This window comes from Lygodium microphyllum, chromosome 22, assembly GCF_053477565.2.
Source record: "Lygodium microphyllum isolate KBCC chromosome 22, Lygodium_microphyllum_v1.1.10, whole genome shotgun sequence".
Taxonomy (NCBI): Eukaryota; Viridiplantae; Streptophyta; class Polypodiopsida; order Schizaeales; family Lygodiaceae; genus Lygodium; species Lygodium microphyllum.
Genome location: NC_141156.1, coordinates 27528498 through 27550063, shown reverse-complemented (window position 1 = coordinate 27550063; position 21566 = coordinate 27528498). Strand labels below are relative to the sequence as shown.

Sequence of the window (21566 nt, the reverse complement as noted above, 5' to 3'; positions counted from 1 at the left end):
TTTGTCTTGTGTTTCAGCAGTTTATTTCAGCACATGTTTATGCTTCCACCGCTGCTCCACTTCTGACAGAAACTTGCCATTCAAGGCTTTACAACGCAAACAATACAATGTGCCCTTCTTGCTTCCTTTTGCAATCAGCATGGAACCCTTTTTTACTTTCCACAAACCACCACCAAACAGTGTGGTGTAGCCATGCAAGTCAAGCTGACCAACAGATAGTAAACTCTTTTTAATGCCAGGCACATATCTGACATCTTTCAACACAAATTCTTGACCATTGTCTAAAGACAAGTGTACGGTGCCAATCCCACCAATGCTGCAGGCATGGTTATTTCCAAGGTACACCTTTCCATAACTGCCTGCATTAAACATAGCAAAACACTCCAAGCAAGGAGTTACATGGAAAGAGGCACCGGAGTTTACAATCCAAGTCTGAGTGATACCATCATCAACTGACAAGAGTGCATCAATCACATCAGCCTTGGTAATCTGCATATCCTGCATGTGACATACAAGGGCATCATAATCAACTGCACATAATACATCAGCCACTGTATCTGAAAGCTCCTCTATGACCACACTGCAGGCCACATTGGCCTTTTCTTTGCCTTTGGATGTCTCCAATGCATTTGTCTTTTATTCCTTATTCTTTTTATCTCCTGCATTCTTCTTTCTCTCTTGTTCCTTCTTGTAGTACCTGCAATCAAGTTTCTTGTGGCCCTTCCGACCACAATGATAGCAAGTGATGTCACTCTTATCCTTTCCTTTGCTCTTGCTCCTGTTTCTCTGCCCTGCATATGCATTTTCTTTTCAGCCCTGCCTCTTACATTATAAGCTGAGTTGTTGCCTTCTCCACTAGACATACATCTAATTTCTTCATTCAAGATAGAACCCCTCATCCCATCATATGAGAGATTGGGGTTATTGCTGAGTGAAACCACCAAGGTTTCCCACAAGTCCGGCAGTGTCATGATCAAAAAGATCGCCCTCAACATATCATCAAAGTCCAAGTTTGCATCTTTGAGCTGATTTAGAATCCCTGTAAATGCACTCAAGTGCTCAGCTGCAGGCTTTGACTCATCCAGTCGCATATTCACCAACTTGCGCATTAAATGCACCTGATTAACAGGTGTGGTGATCTCATAAGTAGTTTTCAGCTTCTCCCATATTGCATAACCTGTGTCTAAACCCTTAATGTCTGTCAGAATGTCATCAGTGACACCCATCTTTATATAAGCCACAGCCTTTTTATTCACTCTAGCCCAATCTACATCAGACATTAGTGCGGGTTTATCTTCCTGCAAAGCATCCTCACAATCCTTCAAGAACAAAATGCCCTGCATACGGTCTTTCCAAAGGTCAAATCCATGACCATCAAACCATTTAATCTCCATCAAACTCTTATCGTCTCGAACTTTCACTCTGCTCTCACTCTCTCCAGCCGTCACACTCATACGCTCCTGCTGAATCTCAAACTCTCTAAGCTGTGTCCCGTCAGTCTAACAACTGGTATCAGAGCAAGGCTCTGCACACTTTCAAGATTGAGGCGTGTAGCAACTGCTGGGCTTGCGGCAGCAGGTGTGTAGCAGCGATCAGCGGGCAACAGAACCAACGAAAAGGCAAGTGTCAGACATCACGTAACGGGCAACAGGCAGGCAGCTCCGACGGACAGGCGTTAGTCAGACGTGACGCGACGTGTTGGCGACGACTGAAAGACATGACGTGCAGGCGACCTTCTCCGAGCGTTTCGTATAACGGGCGACGTGACGCGACGGGGGTCAACGAAAACCCCCCCCCCCCCCCCCTCCCCCCAGGTTAGTTCCTTCGTTTTTTTTTCAAAACAAATATTTTCTCTAATCCCCTCATTACCACTTGCCTTGGCAAGTGTTCATACACCAGAGGCACAGTTTCAAAATCTGTGCAAATCGGGCCACAAAATTTGGGGCTTTTCCCAGATTTGGCATCATTCATGTCTGTCAGTGACTTTTGAGTTAGAAATTGCAAACATCGCGTGCGGTGACCTCAATTAAATTAGGGATTTTGCAAATTTTGTCGAAATTTTGCCTTTTTGGGTAAAATTTCTTGACATTGGATCCTAGAAATTTGGGGATTTTCATGTATTGGCAAAAGCTTTACTCAACTGGGTCAAATTGATTGACATTCATGCAATTTTGGACTTGAAATTTTGGGGATTTGCGTAGCATTTGGTAAATTTCTGCATCTTTTGCCCGTGCAGTGGCTGATTAATGTATATACAACAGAGATTTATTTCTGGTTGAGGAAAAACAGCACGGTATTTTGCTGGTTCAGCTTGTGCTTCCACAGATTAGTGCATTTACTCTTGTGTTTGTGATAAAATGGCTGCAACTTCTTCCAGTTCAGACATCAAGAGTTTGATGTAGACTCTCACTATTTAGGCACTCATGGTTATCTTGATCGTATTCTTCTGCCGACTTGAGCTTGGTACAAGCCTAATGCCAAATAAAGCCCAAATTCATATCATAGTTGACCATGGTTGTCACGTCCGACGGCGTCCGATTAGTACAATCCGATGGTAGTACGGTACTAATCGGACTAATAAATCTTGGACCTACATCCGATGAAATAAAAAATACATATAAGTCTATGCTTAATGTTTGGACTTACAAGTTAAAACATAAACTTAGAGAGAGTTGAAACAAGACTCGAGAGTGTACTATGTAGCATGAATAATGAAACCAACAACTTTATTATGAGCCAGATATGCAATCTCATACAAAAAGTGTACAAAAATGGATCGAGATAAAAGCCATCATCCATGGCTCAATCGGAATTAAGATACATGATTACTCTAGGTGCTCATATCACTCTCGGCATCGAAGGTGGAAGCATCCTCGTCACCGCTTGAGGAGCCATCACCCTCCTCAACAAAATCACCCTCATTAATGACATTGCCCTCGTCATCATACTTGGGCTCTCTAAGCTCTAGGTGAGAGGCAGTGATAGGTATGTCCTCCTGGGCCGAACTAGCAGTACTTCTCGAGCCACTCCCATGCCTCGTGTAGCATCTAAGGGTCCCACAAGCATCATGAGCAGCCGATGTGGATGCCGAAGTAGAAGTTCCATTGCTACCGGCGCGAGGGTGAATAACAACACGGGCACGCCATGCACGAGTGCGAGAGACTGCCAGTCTATCTCCTCAAGCTCCAAGTAAAGCTCCTTAAAGATTTGCTCCTCCTCTAAGTCTCTCTTGCGAGTCACACTTTTAAGTATACTAGCGGAGAGCTTGAGTGAATCCACATTTATCTATACATTTAAAGAATAAAAAACTTAGATTCAACAAGTGAAAATTCTTTAAATATATTTCATAATCTATGAATAAAGTTATGAACTAAAAAGTATAAAAATTAGATATACGATACCTGTCGTGCCATAGACATCTCATGCATATTGCGTAGCATAAGTAAATTGGAGCGACAATAAATTAGTCGCTCCAATTGTCGTGTGCTAAGCTTGCTACGAATTTTGGTGTGTACGAGGAAATAGGCGGACCAATTCCTCCCACATGCACCCGACGAACAATCCTAAACCATATGAAGAAAAAGTAAGTTTAAACTAGTTTGCAAGTTGTAAGTTGTAACTAGAATTAAATGAAAAAAGAAAAGAGATTTTCAAATCTGTACAAGAATGCATAAGGCCACTCTTTGGAGATGAGACAATTGTTAGCCAAATGACTCCCACCAAAAAAAGGGCTTCACCAACGATTCCCGCTTCCAATAAATGGTAGATGCGAAAGCGGTGCCCCTTTGATCGCTATAATTAATGAGCTCCTGGAGGAAGGCACCATGGTGCTCTTCCGCCAAAGCCTTTGGAAGAAAGGCATCACGATCGGCAAGAACATTGGTACGGAGTGACGGCAATGATAATACCCCTCACATCCATCCAAAATTCCTCATTTAAGCAAAGCCTTTGAATGGCCCTTGCTTCCACTTGGCTTAACGTGGACTCCCCTTCAAGCCATTCCTTAAACTCATCTGACACAACTGTTTTTTGTAGCTTGTTGGGAACGTCATAAAGATGCTCGAGGAGAAGCCACATGGCTGCAAACCAAGTCTTTGAGGGCTTATTCAACTCCAAGTCCGAGTATAAGCGATATATCGCAAGAACTCGAACCTTGGAGTTAGGCATCGTTGACAATCCTCGCCACCCACTCCAACTTACCTATATCTTCCATAAGAAAATCTAGACAATGTGTAGCGCATGGTGTCCATACTATGGATGGAAACTCGGCCTCAAGTTTCCGCCCCATAGACGCACAATTCGAGGCGTTGTCCGTGACAACTTGCGCCACATTTTGTGGCCCAACCTACAAGATTATACACAATGAATTAAAATAAATTTGGGAGGTTAAAAGAAGAGATTACAAAATAATGGATTTAGAAGTATTACCTCAATGGTGGCTTGTCGTATGTGTCGATATATGAATGAGCTCGTGGTTCTCCTTCCCCTTGCGCCTGCATCCACCGCTCATAGGAAGTATGTGCCAAGTAGGCAAAGAGACGAGGATGTTGATGATCCCCCTTTTTTTGCGGTCACTCCATCCATCGGATAGGATAGAGCATCCATACTTCGCCCAAAGGCACGCACGGGCTCAAGGGACTTATCAATCCTCTCTCTCTCCTCATCGAGTTTCTTGGTACGCATGTCATTGTACGTGACACCGTACCATCCCTCGCATGGACCAATGGCAGCAATGGCTTTCACCATCTGCTTCCATCGATCCACTTTGAGAATATGGAAAGAGAGATTGCATTCAATTATGGTGCATGCAATCTCTATTTCCGCTTGCCTTTGCCTCTCCTTGAGAAAAGAGAGAGAACCAGAAACTTGCCCCGTTGCTTGGGCAAGAGTGGCTTGTCTCTTGGGCATAGGTGCACCACTCGAATGGCTTTTTCTAGATGGGATAGAAGAGGCCCCTCCAACGGAGGAAACCGAGATAGTTGGAGAGGGATCGTCTTCCGCATCCGAGACCTCATGATCAGGAGAGATCACCTCCTCACTTGCCCTTGAAAGGCCTTTGCGTCGCTTCAATGGCAAGTATTTCTGAAGACAATCTTCATAGACATCGTCAGGAATACCAAGGCATAGTGTGGCTTCCCCTCCTAATTCGCAAAGATGGATGAGAAGGCGAGTGACGGATGAGATTTGGAGCTTTGGGCAATACTTGCATTGCCACTTGCAAGTGTTGGATTTCTTCTTCACTCGTTCGAAGTAGGCACAATGCAAGCGAAAAGCCTCATGGAGAGGGGGTGCCATTGATGATGTATAGAGAGAGCCTAGAGGGTCACGGGTGGAGGGTGAGATGATTGAAGAAAGGAGCGGAAAGAGAGCTTGAAGGAGTAGAGAGAGGCTATAGCTTAAAGGAGGAGGAGGTTGAAACTTGGAAGGGTTGAGAGATTAAGGGAGGACTCAAGGAGAGAGCTTGAGAGAGTAGGAAGGATGGAGAGCTTGAAAGGAGTAGGAGGGGCGGAGAACTTGAAAGGATGAATGAGATGGTGGGGGAGGGGAGATTTTATAGAAAGGGAGAGTGCTTTGGAGTTTAGGGTTAGCGCTTGGGGGAGAGAGAGAGAGAGAGAGAGAGAGAGAGAGAGAGAGAATCTTTAATCTTTAATCTTTTCTCTTGAGTCTTTGTGAGAAAGAAAGAAAGAAAAGAAACGTAAGAAAAAAAGAAAGAAAAGAAAAAGAAAGGTAAGAAAGAAAATAAACAAAAGAAACACAAGAAAGAAAAAAGAAAAGAAAGGTAAGAAAGAAAAGAAAATTGGGTCTGGCCCCTGGCCGCCTATTTCTAAAATGGTCAAAAAAGTGACCGTTTACAACTTTATCGGCCGTGAGGCCCAAGCGTTACGGTCACTAGTGACGGGGCGCAGTTGGACAGGCCGCAAGGAACGGACCGGACGGGTGACAGCGAGGTGCAGTTGGACGGGGGATGGAGCGCAGTCGGACAGCTCACAAGAAACGGACCAAACGGGTACGGACAGGATCAAACGCAGTGGACGGGACAAGACGGGTCGGATGGGTTGACCCGTCTGTCGAACGTAGACAACCCTGTAGTTGACTTATGAACAATTCTTCAAAGAGGTATCAATAGAAACCGATACTGCGGTCAGGAAGCTGTCATCTGCTCAACAGCATGCTCTTCTTGCCAATGCTCAGGGAGCTAGTGCCAGGAGGTAGGAGAATCCAAAGGGGGGTGTATTGTGGGGTTGTTGGTAGCGATGATGGTTTTCCCCCTCTTGCTGGAATTCTGGCTTTGATCTGTCCTTTCCCTCTTCTTGCCTTTTTCCTTGGTTAGCATTCACAGGTTCAGTCTTTGAATGTTCTGGAGATGTTAGAACCCTTTGTGAGTGTAACTTGCTTGCAAAGCTGGATCCTTGCTTCGTTCGTGTCATTTGCCGCCATGGCTTCCTTAGTAATTTTTCTTGACAGAGAACCAAAGAGGCAGTATTAAATCTAATGTTTGCAGAAAGGTAGAAAAGTTTGTTCTCAGCCTAAGCTTGGTAATGTAGATGAACACAAACCTGTAACCAAAAGCAATGTGTCAGATTCGAGCTTCTGAGAAGTTGCCCTGTAACAGAGATGGATCTGACGGAAGAGGAAAAAAAATTTGATGTGCCTTTTCGTTATCTTCTTGTTTTCTTCTTTCTTATGAAGAGCGAGTAGAGGTTATGGCCAATGCATGCAACCATCTCAGGAGAGGAGTGCTTGGAAATTGCTAAGCTTAGCATATTCGTATTCTGGATCGTCCAATGAAACAACTGTGTTTCGACATGGCAGTCATAATGTAAACTCTTTCATTTTCTATGGTGTACCTTCCTCCATTTTTGCCTTCAGTTTCTTTTGAAAAGTCTTCAATGCTACCTGTCTTCTTCTTAGGAATGTCCACTGGTCACTCCAATGCTCCCTGCCATGTTTGTACTTATGTAGTTAAAGTTATTGGATTTGTGTGATTGAAAAGGAAGAACTTAAATGAAATGTGGCTATCTGGATCAAGAACCTCAGATGCTCTGATACCACTTGTCAAGAAGAGGACAGGAGAGAGAGAGAGAGGAAAGAGACAGGCTGCAAAAAGAGAGAGAGAGTGATGAGGAGAGAGAAAGACTAGAAAAGCAAAGAGAAAGACAGAAAGAGAGGAAGAAGCCATGAAAGCTTGGAGAGAGAAGAGAATATGAAAGGAGACTTGTATTATAATCTGATGCCCAAAAATAAAGTCCCTAACACCTTATATACCAGCCAATGTAGCTAGTATTTTCCCATTATTAAATCCCCCTCTCTTACAAAGTTGGCATGGGAGTTGGGACTGTTGATGGTCAGCGGGGCAGGAGCGGACAATTGACAAGGTGAACATGCACACAAGCGGACATGCGGACGTGGCATGGGACTGTAGACGGTTGACGAGGTAGAATCGGGACAGACGAGTGAGATGAGAGGTGTGAGTCGTGACAAGCTGTGCACGCGACAAGTCATGAGTGATGAAAGATACGCTTCTTTTGATTCTTTTTACTTTTTTTTCCATCGACCATAGACTAACACTAACCTTTGTTTTTTTACAAACTAACTCACATTTTTTTTCAGAGTCCCCCCCTTCCCATGTTTTTTATGCAAAGAAACATTTCGTAAGTTTCGAAAGCAAAGAAACATGTTCTTTATCGCTATGCTGAAAATTCACAAAGTGTTGGTAAAAATGCAATGCCTAATCTTGGACAAGGCATGCAGCATGAACAAGCTGAAAATGTTATTGTTCGACAAGAGGCAAGGCCTTCAAGGCATAATAATGCTAATGACCAACAAAGTGAAGAGAAATTTGATTATCAATTCAAGAATCGGATGAGGAAAGCAGCAAATCTCTTTGCTAAATTGGCAAAGGATCCTCAATTTATCCGATTTTGAATACTCCAAAGAAGGACAGCAAGGGCAAGAATGAGAAGTCATCTTCACATCTTCGGGACAACAAGGTGCACCAACGGTAATGCCAAAGCCTTCACTTTAAGCTCCCAAAGATGCTAATGAAGTAAAATATTTGGTACCTACAGGGCAAGGAATACAAATGCAAGGTCATCATGGAAGTGCCAATCCAATGGATTTTGGACAACCGGGCATGCATGTTATGATGGGGCAGCCAACATACTTTGGTGGTAGAACAATTTTTTATGCTATGGTTGGATAAGGACCGCATACAGGAATGTATGGCACCAATTCCTATGGTATGCAACAAAAAATGCATGATGTGCAAGGCCCAATGTATTCGGGTATTGATCGAAATGTGCAAAACCCTATGTATGGCAACATTGGCTTGATGCTTGGGCACAAAGAAGCATGTTTGGTGATACATCAGCACCCCCAAATGCTTATGGGGCTCACGGTAATAATGCTGGTCATACAAATGCTCCATATAGTGTTGGTTATGAGGAAAAATACAGCTAATAATACATGCAATGTATGGGAAAATGTATATTCATATGGTTGCTAGCATGCAAATTCCCATGCAAAGTCACGTTGCAATGCTCCAAAGTATGCAAGAAAGAATGTTTCCTAATGCATTTGGTGCTCCAAGCATGTCAGTTACACGCAAGGGGCTAGTCAACTAGATGCAGTGTTGCATATTAGTTCAGTTGGAATTGCAACAATGTGAGAATATAAAGCATCACAATGTGAAAATATAAAGCATCACAATGCTTAAGCGGAATAAAGGCCTACAGCCTAGTGGAGATTTGAGGCAAGTAAAGTTAGAGGTAAATTTTCCATATGCTACTTGGCGAAGCTTCAACATTGTTTCACCAATAAATGCAAAGTGGATGGAAGAGAATAACTTCGTAAACCATCCTCAGTTGTTATAACTTTACGTAGATGCCTTTTAGTTAGAGCCAACTTCAATTCGGACTCAGTCAGATTTAGCAAAGCAAGGATCCGGAGTATTACTTGATGCTCAAGGGACACGTAGAACTTCCACTCCTCCAGCTGTGGAGAGCTCTCGTATGTAGTGGATCTCGCTTGTATTTAGCATGCATCCAAAGTACTGTGCCGAAAGTATGTCTACCATCAGGTCACTACTCAATGTATTAGTCACTGTAAGATATATGCAAATGAGTATAGTTGCTACCACGGCTCCGAGACTATATTTTTGCATCAATTTGGGATCAATTCATGACCAATTGGGCATGAGTTTTTGCCACAGTTTTGAGATCAAATTCTGATCAATTTCAGCTCAGTTTTTGGTCAATTTGAGAACCATTTATGGTCACTTTTGGATCAGTTTTTGCATTAGTTCGTGATCAGTTTGAGGTCACATTTCCAATAGTCTGTGAGATCAATTCTCAGATCAGCAAGTGCTCAAATTATGCTCAGTTTTCAATGGTTTACGACTGGTTCTATGGACAGCAACATGTTAGTAAATTCCATTGGCAATTTCAGCCATGGTTTATACTGAAAATATACTTTACTATGGTTGTGGAGTCAAAACAATTGGGAAACATGAGTTATGGAGGCATCTAATTGGTTTCTAGCAACAGTTCTCGACTGTTTCTCAATATTATTTGCATAGCAGCCAAAAACGTTAGAAACGTTTAGAAACGAAACGTCAGAAACGTGTTTCATAAGTTTCTTTCAAGAGGGGGTAAAATAAGAAACGCGGGTTTTTTTATATAGGGATTTTTAATAGTTTTGACTAGGGAAAGAGGTTCTAAACCTCTATGGAACTCTCTTAAACAAAGAATGGCTAATTGAGCTTGAGTGATAATAGAGTCAATTGAGAATAATACATTATACGTTACATATCCATGATCACTCGTCACTTATGTCAAAGTTAGTCTTTGGACAATCTATACTATGGTTTAGAACTCAAACATTATGATTCATAAAAATCATACAAAGAAAATTGAAATTATCATGTAAATAGCCTACCTATAATATGGACTGAGTCAAGTTGCAACATCATGATTCTCATTTCAAAACAAACTAACAAAATGTCAAAATAGAGAATGAATCGTAATATATCATAAATAACTCATAAATGAGACTAAAGTCGTATAATATTCAAATCACAAGACAAGAATTGATACTAGATTGATAAAGTTCAATAACTAAATAAAATCACTCTCATCCAAAATCTTGAGCCCTCATGAGTCATTACACATCATCATCATCATGTTTAACATTGCCCAATAGTTTTTTGTCAAAAAAACCATGTTTTGGGTTCCAACTCACCAAAAAATTTTACCAAAAAATAAAAACACCCACGTTTTTTACTCTCAGAAACGTTTCGTATTTTAAGAAACCTTTCATAAGTTTCAAACTCAAAGAAACGTGTTTCTTAGCTACTATGATTATTTGATGTTTATGCTGGCCGGAATTTTTCAGCAAGGCTTGGGGCATCTGGCATGGTTGAACAACAGTAGCTAATATTGTGATTATGATGCCTTATGGAACTTCCACTACAGTATGCTCTTCCTTTGGCACAATGCACTACAATCGAGGACGATTGCAAGGTTTTCAAGAGGAAGGTCTATCACGAGAACGTGAAATTTTGAGATGCTTTAATCTTGCCAATAACATTTAATTGAGTTATTAATCAAATGTCCAAGATTATTTAGCACATGTGATGCACATGGCAATTATTTCATAATAATAAACCAAGGACCCCGAGGATGCGATGGGTGTCAAAGGTAAAAGTTGTGGCAAAATGTGAGCTAGGCTTGGGGGGTTAGTTGGTGTCAATTTTGACCTTAGGACAATTGTTTGGTCCATAAGTGTCAATGGTGACACTAGGGCCTAGCATTAATTAATTAAATAATACTAGTGTAAGGATCAACGAAGATTGGGGACCACTCCACGTTGAAATGGCCTAGCTGATTTAATTATAGATGGGCACATTTAATTTTGGGTGCGGTCAAAAGAGTTGAAATTTTTTTTCAAGATTATTTAATTCTGAAATTTAATTAAATGGAAGGATAATGAAAAAAAATGGATTTAGAATGTGACCACTTGGCAAAAATGCCCATGCAAACTAAGAAAACGTTTTTGGGGGTTGGGTCTTAGCCATTCAATTAGTTTACATCTTGAGAGAAAGAGGGAGGGAGTTGCTTGTCCATTTTCTGATCACAGAACAACAATTTGCCAGAGAAGACAGCCATCCGAGGGCCTCAGCAGGTAGGGGACAACTTCAAGGGGCTAGCAACAGCATTGCTGATCAGATGATAGCATTTTAAAGGTGTCTTGCAATAGGTGACTACATTAAATGTAAGCTGGAGTAGGTAGCAACCAGATTTTAGGGTTTCCTCATTAAGAAAATCAGATCTCTCTCCTCTTGGCTTTCTCTCACCTTCTTCAATAATTTCTCGAAAGATCTCATCATTTCTCAACCATTCTCAATAGATCTCAGCTAGATTTGGTGGACAATATGAGGGTTTCAACTATAAACCCTAAATTTCTACAAAAATTAGGGCCTAACAATCACCTTGGGACCGTGTCAATAGTAGAAGACATCGTAAACTCAAATCAGCACAAAAAATTCATGGAATCGACAAGGATTTCAGATGCCAATCCATCCATTGAAAATTGGGGTAGCATTTGGCTAGTGGGTGGTTCCATTTATGCAAGTCCTGGGTGAAAATCAAGGGGCAATTGCCCAAATTGCTTGCTGATTGTATGTATAGCAAGGGGTTTTTGAATCAACAAAGGAGATTGTGAAATCTCAACTTGTATACTATCCATCAGCAATCAAAGTTAAAGAAATAACGAAAGGGGCACCAGTTTTGGGGCCAACCGGGTATCTATTGTCCAAGATTGTTAAGGTAATATTTCAGTTTATAATCAATTACAAATAGCTGTAATTAGTGTTAAATCAAGTTATTTATCACCCTATCCGAGAAGGAAAGCTGGTTTCATAATCGATTGCGATCAAGATATACTTGTTTTTTGTGTAAGCAGCCGCTGGAGAGATCAAACCAATAAAGTCCAGGTCCCATTTCTAGAAGGGACTCCAAAGGTATGATTGGTTGGAGTGGTAAGCAGTCTTTGGCGCCAAGCTGACCAATCCTTTGGCAAGAATCACAATGTTAGATCCACTTATACACATCACAATGCATGGTCGGCCACCACAAGCCAGCTTGCTAGATTTTGCAGATTGTTGCTTCAACAACGAGGTGGCCACCAGAAATCCCTTTATGAGCTTCTTCTAGAACGATGGACTGCTCCATTGAAAGTACTACTCTTTGTAGCACTCCATAGAGGGTGCAATAATACAATTGTTAATTGTCCCATGATGGCCTCAAAACGCACACTCCGGAGAGCAAGTCATTTTCATTGATCCTTCTCCAAATGGGGTGGAGGCACTCCGGTCTCCTAGAAGGCCATCATTTATTCACACCATAACCACAGAGGGTTTGGTGGCTCAAGCTTTGATACATCGGTTGTTGTTGCAATCAAATGTGTATCCGGAAATCCATCTTCGACACCACTTGGAGATTCTTCCGAATCAAGACAAGATAGAAAGTCAACAATGACACGTTGGGTTCCAAGGTGATGTATTATTGTGTATTCAAACTCTTGCAACATAAGAATCCATCTAACGAGTTGCCCAATGACATTTTGTTGCTTAACCAAATAGACTAAAGCTGAATGATCTAGATAAAAAACAAAAGTACGCTCGAGCAAATAATCTTGATTGAATAGATCATGCCAAGGCATTCTCTTTTCGTGAGTGAATAGTTCCTTTCGACATTGGATGTTAATCTTCTACTAGCATAAAATACTAAACAAAATCATCCATTGGTATCTTCCTACGTAAGCACACTGCCTACAAGCTCTAAGTGTGTTCATATATCACTACCAAAATAGGGTAACAAATCTCTCTTAGGAGTGATGCATAAACAAGAGTTGGCACTTGTGTATAGAAAAGTGTTGTGGTCAATGGACTAGATCAATCTACAAAGGGAAGTAAGTCAAAGTTGTGCAAAAAGCTTTGAGTTTCTCATGAGGCAAAGCCTTTGTGAAAATATTTGCAAGGGTGTCGTATTGGCATATAGGCCAAGCTGCTCTCTCTTGTAGTCTCTCCTAGATGTAATAATAGTGCACCTCAATGTGATTAGTACGTGCATGGAACACTGGGTTCCATGCAATTGCTAATGTGCTTTGATCAACCTAAGGCAACAAAATGCTAAGTCCTCCTCTTCATTCCACTGAAAGATAGGTTTAGTCACATGTGCCAATTTATCAAAGGGGACGACCAAGTGTACCAAAAATTGCAAATGAGGACTATGCCACCGAATTTGGCACAAGAATCCCAGTGGCGCGGATGGTGCATTCTAACAGCAAACACACATTTTAGAGGATTTAAACTTTAGCTTAGCTCACAACAACATGTGAAGTAAAGCCAGAGATGCATCAAATGGAGCATTGCTTTTCCAAAGACACTAAAATCATCCAAAAAGACTTTCAAACAATCAATCAAATAAGGCCTAAAGATCTCCTACATGTCTCTTTGAAAAGAGACTGAAGCGTCCTTGAGACACCAAACCACATCATTGTACAGATATGCACACCCCATGCTATGATGCAAGTTGTTTTAGACTAATCTTCTGGGGCAAGTCAAACTTGTTAGAGATCACAGCCAGGCAGGAGGCAGAGTGCAGTCGGACAGGTGTGCAGTCAGACTGCACAGTCGGACTGCCACGAGGCAGTCCGACCTGTACAGTCAGTCGGCTGCATTTAATGCAGCTGACAGGGTATTTCTAGCGCCCTATTTTCTGACAGATCTCGGCTATTTATACCCGACACTTTCAGCAGTCTGATATACACTTCTCTGCTCGCAGATTACAGACCGGTGGCGCGCAGATTCTGTCTCTGTTCACAGATTTCAGACAGCAGACAGTGCAGACTGCAGCGGACTTCGAGGTGGACAGCAGGTTGCATCGTCAAGGTGGAGACACGCAGTCCAGCGCACTGCACCCGTGTATATATCTGCATATCTTTGTATTCAGCATTCTTTATACAGCAGATCTTCATCGTCCAGTGTCTCTTTCTCTCCCTTCTCTCTCTGCGTTCTCTCTCTCTCAGTCCTACGCTTCCGCACCGCTGCACTCTGACATGGTATCAGAGCAGTGTTTGAGGGCTGACTGAGTGCAGAATCAACCTGAAGAGGAGTTTCCATCGCGACACAAATTTGCATTTTTTGCGTTTAAGGGCAGACAGGAGGGCTGCGCCTTGGAACAAGGCTGAAACGAGTGTGGGCGCACAAGAAAGGAGTACAGGTGGTGGATTTGCTGCTGTTTATTGCTGTTTGACGCGGAGGAAGTTTGAGTTTTCAGCCTACAAGTGCAGGTTTTGCTTTTTCATCGCCTCCGGCAGGTGAAGAAGGATCAGGACGCGGAAGAGCCTTAGCAGGCTGAGTTTTCCCAGTCAGAGGGGGCTGCTTTTGTGTTTGTGAAGGCATTGCAGGTGAAGATGTCTACAGAGATTGACTTGGAGTTCCAGGCGATTATGGACCAGAAGGTGCCTGTCTTACTGGCTCTTCCTACAGATCAGAAGCTTGATGGCGACAACTACCGCATTTGGCGCGTCATGATGTTGGCCATTCTTGAGTCCTATGATTTGGCGGAGTTGGTACAGGAGGAGATTGACCGGCCCTCGGTAAGAGATGAGTCCAAACTCTCTTCCAATGCTCGTGCGGAGTTGGCCAAGGCCCAGTCTCATTGGGACAAACTGAATGCCAGGATTCGATCCTTTCTCTTTCTATCATGCACTGCAGCCGTGATCACTCACATCGAGCACTTGACGGTGGCTCGGGAGATATGGCTGGAGCTTGATCAGATGTACAATCGGATGACCCTAATGAAGCGGGTTTCTTTGGAGGTACAGATGCGGACCTTGTCCGTAAATAAGTCTTCTTCACTACGGGAGCACATTAACAAGCTAAGGCAGCTACAGATGCAGGTTCAGAATGCGGGGAAGCCGATTTCCTCCAAAGACATGGCGATCACACTATTGTCCCAGTTGCCGCCACGATTCGGTACATTTTACTCTGCCCTCATTGCTTCTAGGCGAGAGTCTACTCTTCGGTGGGAAGAGTTGGTTCCTATGGTCTTGGACCAAGAGGAACAGTTAAAGGGACAGAATGCTTCCAAGTCGGAGGCGCTGACAGGTCAAGCCTCTCAGAAGAAGGGGAAGGACCAAAAGAAGAAGAAGGGGGATAACAAGTCCAAGAAGGACAAGGACAAAGACTCCACATGCCATATTTGTGGAAAGACTGGCCATTGGAAGAAGGATTGCTCTGACAAAGACACGAAGGACACCAAGAAGAAGGACACCAAGGATTCTGGAGCGGTGGCTGCACCCTCATCAACTGCATTTCTTCATCTAGCTGTCATTGAGGACGCTTCACCGAATGCTTCTGATGCTGCGATGACGGCTCCCCAGGCTCGAGAGTGGATTGTTGATAGTAGTGCCTCACGGCACATGACTCCTTCATCAGATGGTGTTGCCCAGTTGCGACCCTCGCGTGGGCAGATTCTCATTGGAGACAGCTCTTCAGTTTCTGTTGCAGGTCGGGGTAAGATGCAGCTCATTCCGGATGGACGAGGTGGTACCCATACCTCAGAGGTTTTGCATGTACCAGGATTAGGGTACCATCTCCTTTCAGTTCATAAGATTTGCTCCCTTGGTCTCTTGGTGGAGTTTGACAGTACTACAGTGCGAGTCCTTGATCGTGGATCGAGGAAGGTTCTCTCATCCGGATATGAGGAGAACGGCATTTACAAACTGAAGTCTTCCACCGCCCTCTCTACTCCTCTTCTTACCTCTCAGTCACAGTCAGAGTTATGGCATGCTCGGTTTGGTCACCTGAACTATGACTATCTTCGGAGGGCGTCACGTGGACAGCTTGTTCGAGGGTTGCCGGATATAGTAGTGAGCCAGCAGCCATGTGTCTCCTGCATACGGGGGAAGCAGCATAGGGATGCCATTCCCCACACAGCTTCGCGGCGGTCTACTTCACTAATGGAGCTAGTATCTACGGATCTATGTGGCCCTATGAGGAATGAGTCCCTGCGTGGGAGCTTGTACTTCATGCTGATCGTGGATGACTACAGCAGGATGACATGGGCCTATTTTTTGGCATTAAAGTCAGAAGCTTTCTCGCACTTCAAGGATTGGCTTCTCTTTGAGGAGAACCGATCAGGCCGGAAGTTGAAGACCTTGCGATCTGACAAGGGAGGTGAATTTGTGTCTAATGAGTTTGCTCGATTTTGTGCAGATAGAGGAATTCACCAAGAGTTTGCCAATACCAATACTCCTCAAGAGAATGGTATTCTTGAACGGAAGAACCGCAGTGTGATCGAGATGGCGCGCACCATGATGGAGCACCGACAGACCCCTCAGGTTCTGTGGGCCGAGGCTGTGGCTACTACAGTCCACATCCTAAATCGATCTCCTACTTCGGCCGTGGAAGGGATGACCCCATTTGAGGCTTATTTTGGGACGAAGCCAGATGTTTCTTACTTTCGGGTCTTTGGGTGTGATGCCTATGTTCACATTCCCAAGGCTCACCGTGATAAATTTGAAGCAGCTTCCCGAAAACAGGTATTTGTTGGCTACAGCTCCCAGTCCCAAGGCTACCGATTGTATGATCCTGTCAAGCGGGATGTGTACACTAGCCGTGATGTGCGGTTTGTGGAGGTTCCGGCTACTTCAACGGGTGAGGAGTATCCCGTTCTTGGAGATCCAAGGGAGAGTTGGGCTCCATCGACAGTTCCACTGGAGCCCGTGCCTTTTGATTATGATTCTGTTTCTAACACAGAGTCTACTGTTCCACCGGACACCTCTGAGGAATTACCGCCGGTGGATATTCCAGAGTCTTCTGCTGATGAAAGACGCGGGGGGGTTCGGCCTCGTCCTCGCTGGCCCCGTGACACATTCCGTGATTCAGGGATCGAGGGGGGTCCTGAGGAGTGGGGACCGCAGGATGGTCCGCGGCGGTCACAGAGGTACCAGGCACATTCTACGAAGCTTGTTTGCTCCAACTATTGTTTGATGACCCGTGTTATGCAGGATCGAGAGCCCACCTCCGTGAAGGAGGCTTTACAATCCGCACCATGGAAGAAGGCTATGGAAGCCGAGCTGGAGGCTATTGAGAGGAATGGCACTTGGTCACTCGTGCCTCGCCCCCCGAAGAAGAAGGTGATTGGAGTCAAGTGGGTCTTCAAGACCAAATACCTAACCGATGGTACTTTGGATAAGCACAAGGCTCGCCTTGTTGCTAAAGGTTTTGCACAGCACCCAGGGATTGACTGTCATGACACTTTTGTCCCCACAGCTCGTATGGCGACCATTAGAGCTGTTCTTGCTTTGGCTCGCCATAGGAGATGGCCTGTTTATCAGTTGGATGTGAAGTCGGCCTTTCTCAATGGTGATTTGAAGGAGGAGATCTATGTTGAGCAGCCTCCTGGCTTTGGTTCTTCGGATGGGAAAGTCTACAGGTTGAAGAAGGCCTTGTATGGCCTCAAGCAGGCCCCGCGTGCGTGGAACGAGAAGATTGATTCGTTCCTCCAATCTCTGTTGGGATATCGGCGGTCCAAGGCCGATCCGCAGCTGTATGTTCACACTTCCGAGGATGGTTGTGTGCTGTTTGTATTATATGTTGATGATTTGATTGTCACAGATGATGCTGCACAGCAGGTCCAGGAGACGAAGTCAGCTTTACATCGGACGTTCGAGATGACGGATTTGGGTCAACTCCATTTCTTTTTGGGCCATGAGATTTATCAGTCTCAGAGGGGGATCTTTATCTCTCAACAGAGATATGTACAGGAGCTCTTGGTGTCTTTTGAGATGGAAGATTGTCGGGCCCTCTTTACTCCTATGGATCCGAACTGGAAGGCCACTTCTCATTCAGCTCCTCCTTTGGCGGATGCGTCCCGCTATCGACAGTTGGTTGGATCCTTGATTTGGCTTCTCAACACGAGGGTTGATCTATGTTTTGCTGTTGGGCTCTTGGCAAGGTTCATGAGTGAACCTAAGACGGTGCATTGACAGGCTGCTCAGAGGATACTTCGGTATCTGAGGGGAACGTTTGATTTCGGGATTCATTACCCCGCAGGGACAGATGGGTCAGATCTTATACTTGCAGGTCGGAGCGACTCGGATTGGGCCGGTGACGTGGACCACAGGCGGTCTACTACAGGTTACTGTTTTACTTTGGGTGCAGGTGTTATTTCATGGAGTAGCAAGAAGCAACCCACGGTAGCCCTTTCATCTACTAAGGCGGAGTATCGGGCCGCGTCTTCCACCACATGCGAGGTTGTGTGGCTTCGGCGATTATTGGAGGAGCTTGGGTGCCCCCAGACTCATCCTACATTGCTGCGATGTGACAATGAGAGTTGCATTGCCTTGGCAAGGAACCCTGTTTTTCATGCCCGGACGAAGCACATTGAGATCCAGTACCACTTCATCCGAGAAAAGCTTCTGGATGAGACCATCACTGTGGAGTATTGCAAGACAGAGGACAATCTTGCAGATTTGTTTACGAAGACGCTTCCTCAGGCTCTCCTTCGGCGACATTCCAGATCCCTCAGGCTTCTACCCTGCCCAGGCTCTGAGAGGGGGTGTTAGAGATCACAGCCAGGCAGGAGGCAGAGTGCAGTCGGACAGGTGTGCAGTCGGACTGCCACGTGGCAGTCCGACCTGTGCAGTCAGTCAGCTGCATTTAATGCACCCGACAGGGTATTTCTGGCGCCCTATTTTCTGACAGATCTCGGCTATTTATACCCGACACTTTCAGCAGTCTGATATACACTTCTCTACTCGCAGATTACAGACCGGTGACGCGCAGATTCTGTCTCTGTTCACAGATTTCAGACAGCAGACAGTGCAGACTGCAGCGGACTTCGAGGTGGACAGTAGGTTGCATCGTCGAGGTGGAGACACGCAGTCCAGCGCACTGCGCCCGTGTATATATCTGCATATCTTTGTATTCAGCATTCTTTATACAGCAGATCTTCATCGTCCACTGTCTCTTTCTCTCCCTTCTCTCTCTGCGTTCTCTCTCTCTCAGTCCTACGCTTCCGCACCACTGCACTCTAACAAAACTTGGTTGTAAGAGTGCATCTCGTAGCCATCCACTTTATCCAAGATAATATCCAAATAAGGAATGGGAAACTGCAAATAAGGAATGGGGAATGGATCCAGGATTGTGGTTGCATTGAGCTTTCTCTGTAGTCAACACATATTCACAGCTTCTTGTTCTTTTTAGAGACTATGATTTAGTCAATTTTTCAAGACCATAGCAATCCCAACTCACTTCATAGCTATTCTTCTTGCAGATTTCACACTCTCCATCATCCAATGGCACTCCCATTATCCGGTGCATTCATGTCATTAGACTGATCTAGTGCCCTCACTGATACTTCGAGCTGCGTGCAAGGATTGATCAATCCCCTTTGTGTATTCAACATTCCATTCAATTCAATGCAGACTTCTTCTTCCATTCGTTGTGTTTATTTCAGTCTCTCTCTTTCCTTCTCTCTCCATGTTCGTGTTCTTTCATTACAAACTCTCACAATGTTGCCAACGTGACATGGAATGCAAGTTCTAACAATCAGTTTCCAAAAATTTTCAAGAAGCTGTCGTACAATCTATGATCCCTCAAGTATAATATGGAATGCAAGTAATGATGATCAGTTCCCAATAAGCTCACAAAGTTGTGACATTTAAAATATTGCTAATGCCAAGTATGATACAAGCTGTAAGCTATGATGATCAGTCCCCCAAAGTTCGGCTGTCATGTTAAATAGAGTAATGCCAAGTGTGATATGGTGAGCTAGCCATGATGATCAGTTCCCTGAGATCAAAGGCTGTCATAGAACACGTGTTCATTGGAAAACTGTCCTGTAGTGTAATTTTCCTGGCTAGATTTTCAAGAGAACGATTGAAATTCAAGTTTTTCTTGAAAAAAACTGGCTAATTCTTTGACATTTTAGTTATAAAACCAGCTACTTTTTCCCTAAACCGGTCACATTTCAACCTCTTCCTTTTTCCATTGGATGGGAAAATAGTTTTTCATTAAACTTGTACTACCATATAGGAGAGCACAATGAAAACCTAGTAATCTGGGGCAAGAGAGAGGGAGCACCTCCAACACACCCTGGACAGTCTTAAAGTTTGGGGCCTTCTGTTTCTGAAATCCAGAGTAGCGGGTTCCGATGTATTCAACAGTTACCAGGTACCTCTGCATCCCAGGGGAACTCTTCTGCTCGTCCTGCTGGGTTTGCTCTGTGGGAGTCCGTCTCCTTCTCGTCTGAGCCTCTTCCTCCATACTGTGCAAGGTGTTGGTGGGGTTGCTCTGTGGGAGTCCATCTTCTTCTTCTCGCTTAAGCCTCTTCCTCGATATCTGGTTCAAAAGCGGTTCCCTGTCCATGGAATCCACCACCAACGCAGGTGCGGCCAAGCGCAGGTTCCTTCTGACTATTTGTGCCACTGCGCCTTGATAGCAGTGATAGTAAAGACGGAGACACTTAATGGGCCTCCTCATCCACGCACCCCTGAAACGCCTAAGAATGAACAAACGACGTCCTTTTAGGCAGGGAAAGAGCACCCCCCCTTCTCCTTCTCCTTCTCCTTCTACACGTCCCGAGCCTACTACCGAACCTCACATCGCTAATGTGGCACGTCCTTAGCAACTCAGAACATTAACTAGGTTGACACGTTCAGCAGAGTTTTTAGGTAATGGAATTTTGTGTCCACATTGTTTTAAATATATTTTCATAGAGTTTCTTTTACTTTTCTATACTTGAAAACAATAGTTTTGTATAAATTTCATTCTTTCAAAAGTATGAGTAGTTTAAGAAGCTCTCACAATCAATTGAAGGTAACAAATTCAATTGACGAATGTTAAATGAGCTTGGAATGCCATATTAATTAAGTGTACCTTGCAAACCATAAAATCAATAGTCGAAATTTTGCTTGGTTAAAGTAAGAGATGGAGTGGTTTTCGCATTTCACTATATTTTTAATTATGAATTAGCTTATAACTTTGTGAAAACATAGCAATAACACAAAAAACACATGAGTATGTTACACAAATAGCATGTCAAAGAGCAGCATAGGTCTCTTCATTATCTTATAATTATGGGAGAAGGTACCATTTCCTTACCTTTAGAGAAGATGTACACTTTCCTTTGCTTTTTATTTTTTTCATTTACTATTCAGAATGAGTAAAACGAGAAAATGTAGATTCTAACCTTGTGAAAGATTGTATGTATGAAGATTGTAGTCACCTTTGCTAAACTAAAGCCTATAATAATGAGATAGAACCTAATAAGCAAATTAGTATAATTCTAAGTATAATAATTATTAGTTTTATATTTACCCTATATATATATATATATATATATATATATATAACAATACTATAATCAACTTATTATTAACTATAACTTACACCTATATACACTGACTACACACACTCTCTCTCTCTAACTAATCACTTAATTAACTAGAACACTAGTCATAACTACCTATTTAACTATACGTATCTAACTAAT

General features: G+C 43.6%; 2 protein-coding genes across 3 annotated transcripts in view; both read right to left on the bottom strand.

The window, feature by feature from the left end:
- LOC148016974 (Pseudouridine synthase family protein) overlaps positions 1 to 20671 on the bottom strand; it is a 54736-nt gene extending 34065 nt beyond the window's left edge. For both annotated transcript variants that reach the window (XM_087662482.1, XM_087662483.1), the window contains exon 1: positions 20156 to 20671. In XM_087662482.1, coding sequence (XP_087518608.1) covers positions 20156 to 20554 — 399 coding nt within the window. In that variant the 5' untranslated portion in view covers positions 20555 to 20671. The remainder of the gene's footprint in view (positions 1 to 20155) is intronic.
- Positions 4321 to 5318, bottom strand: LOC148016975 (uncharacterized). Its single transcript, XM_087662346.1, has one exon. It carries the CDS (start codon positions 5293 to 5295, stop codon positions 4507 to 4509), a length of 789 nt encoding a protein of 262 aa, XP_087518472.1. The 5' UTR covers positions 5296 to 5318; the 3' UTR covers positions 4321 to 4506.
- Positions 20672 to 21566: the final 895 nt, after the last annotated feature.

What these genes read in the sequence shown, in the direction of transcription:
- LOC148016975 (XM_087662346.1), bottom strand. Translation starts at nt 5,295, where the DNA reads ATGGCACCCCCTCTCCATGAGGCTTTTCGCTTGCATTGTGCCTACTTC.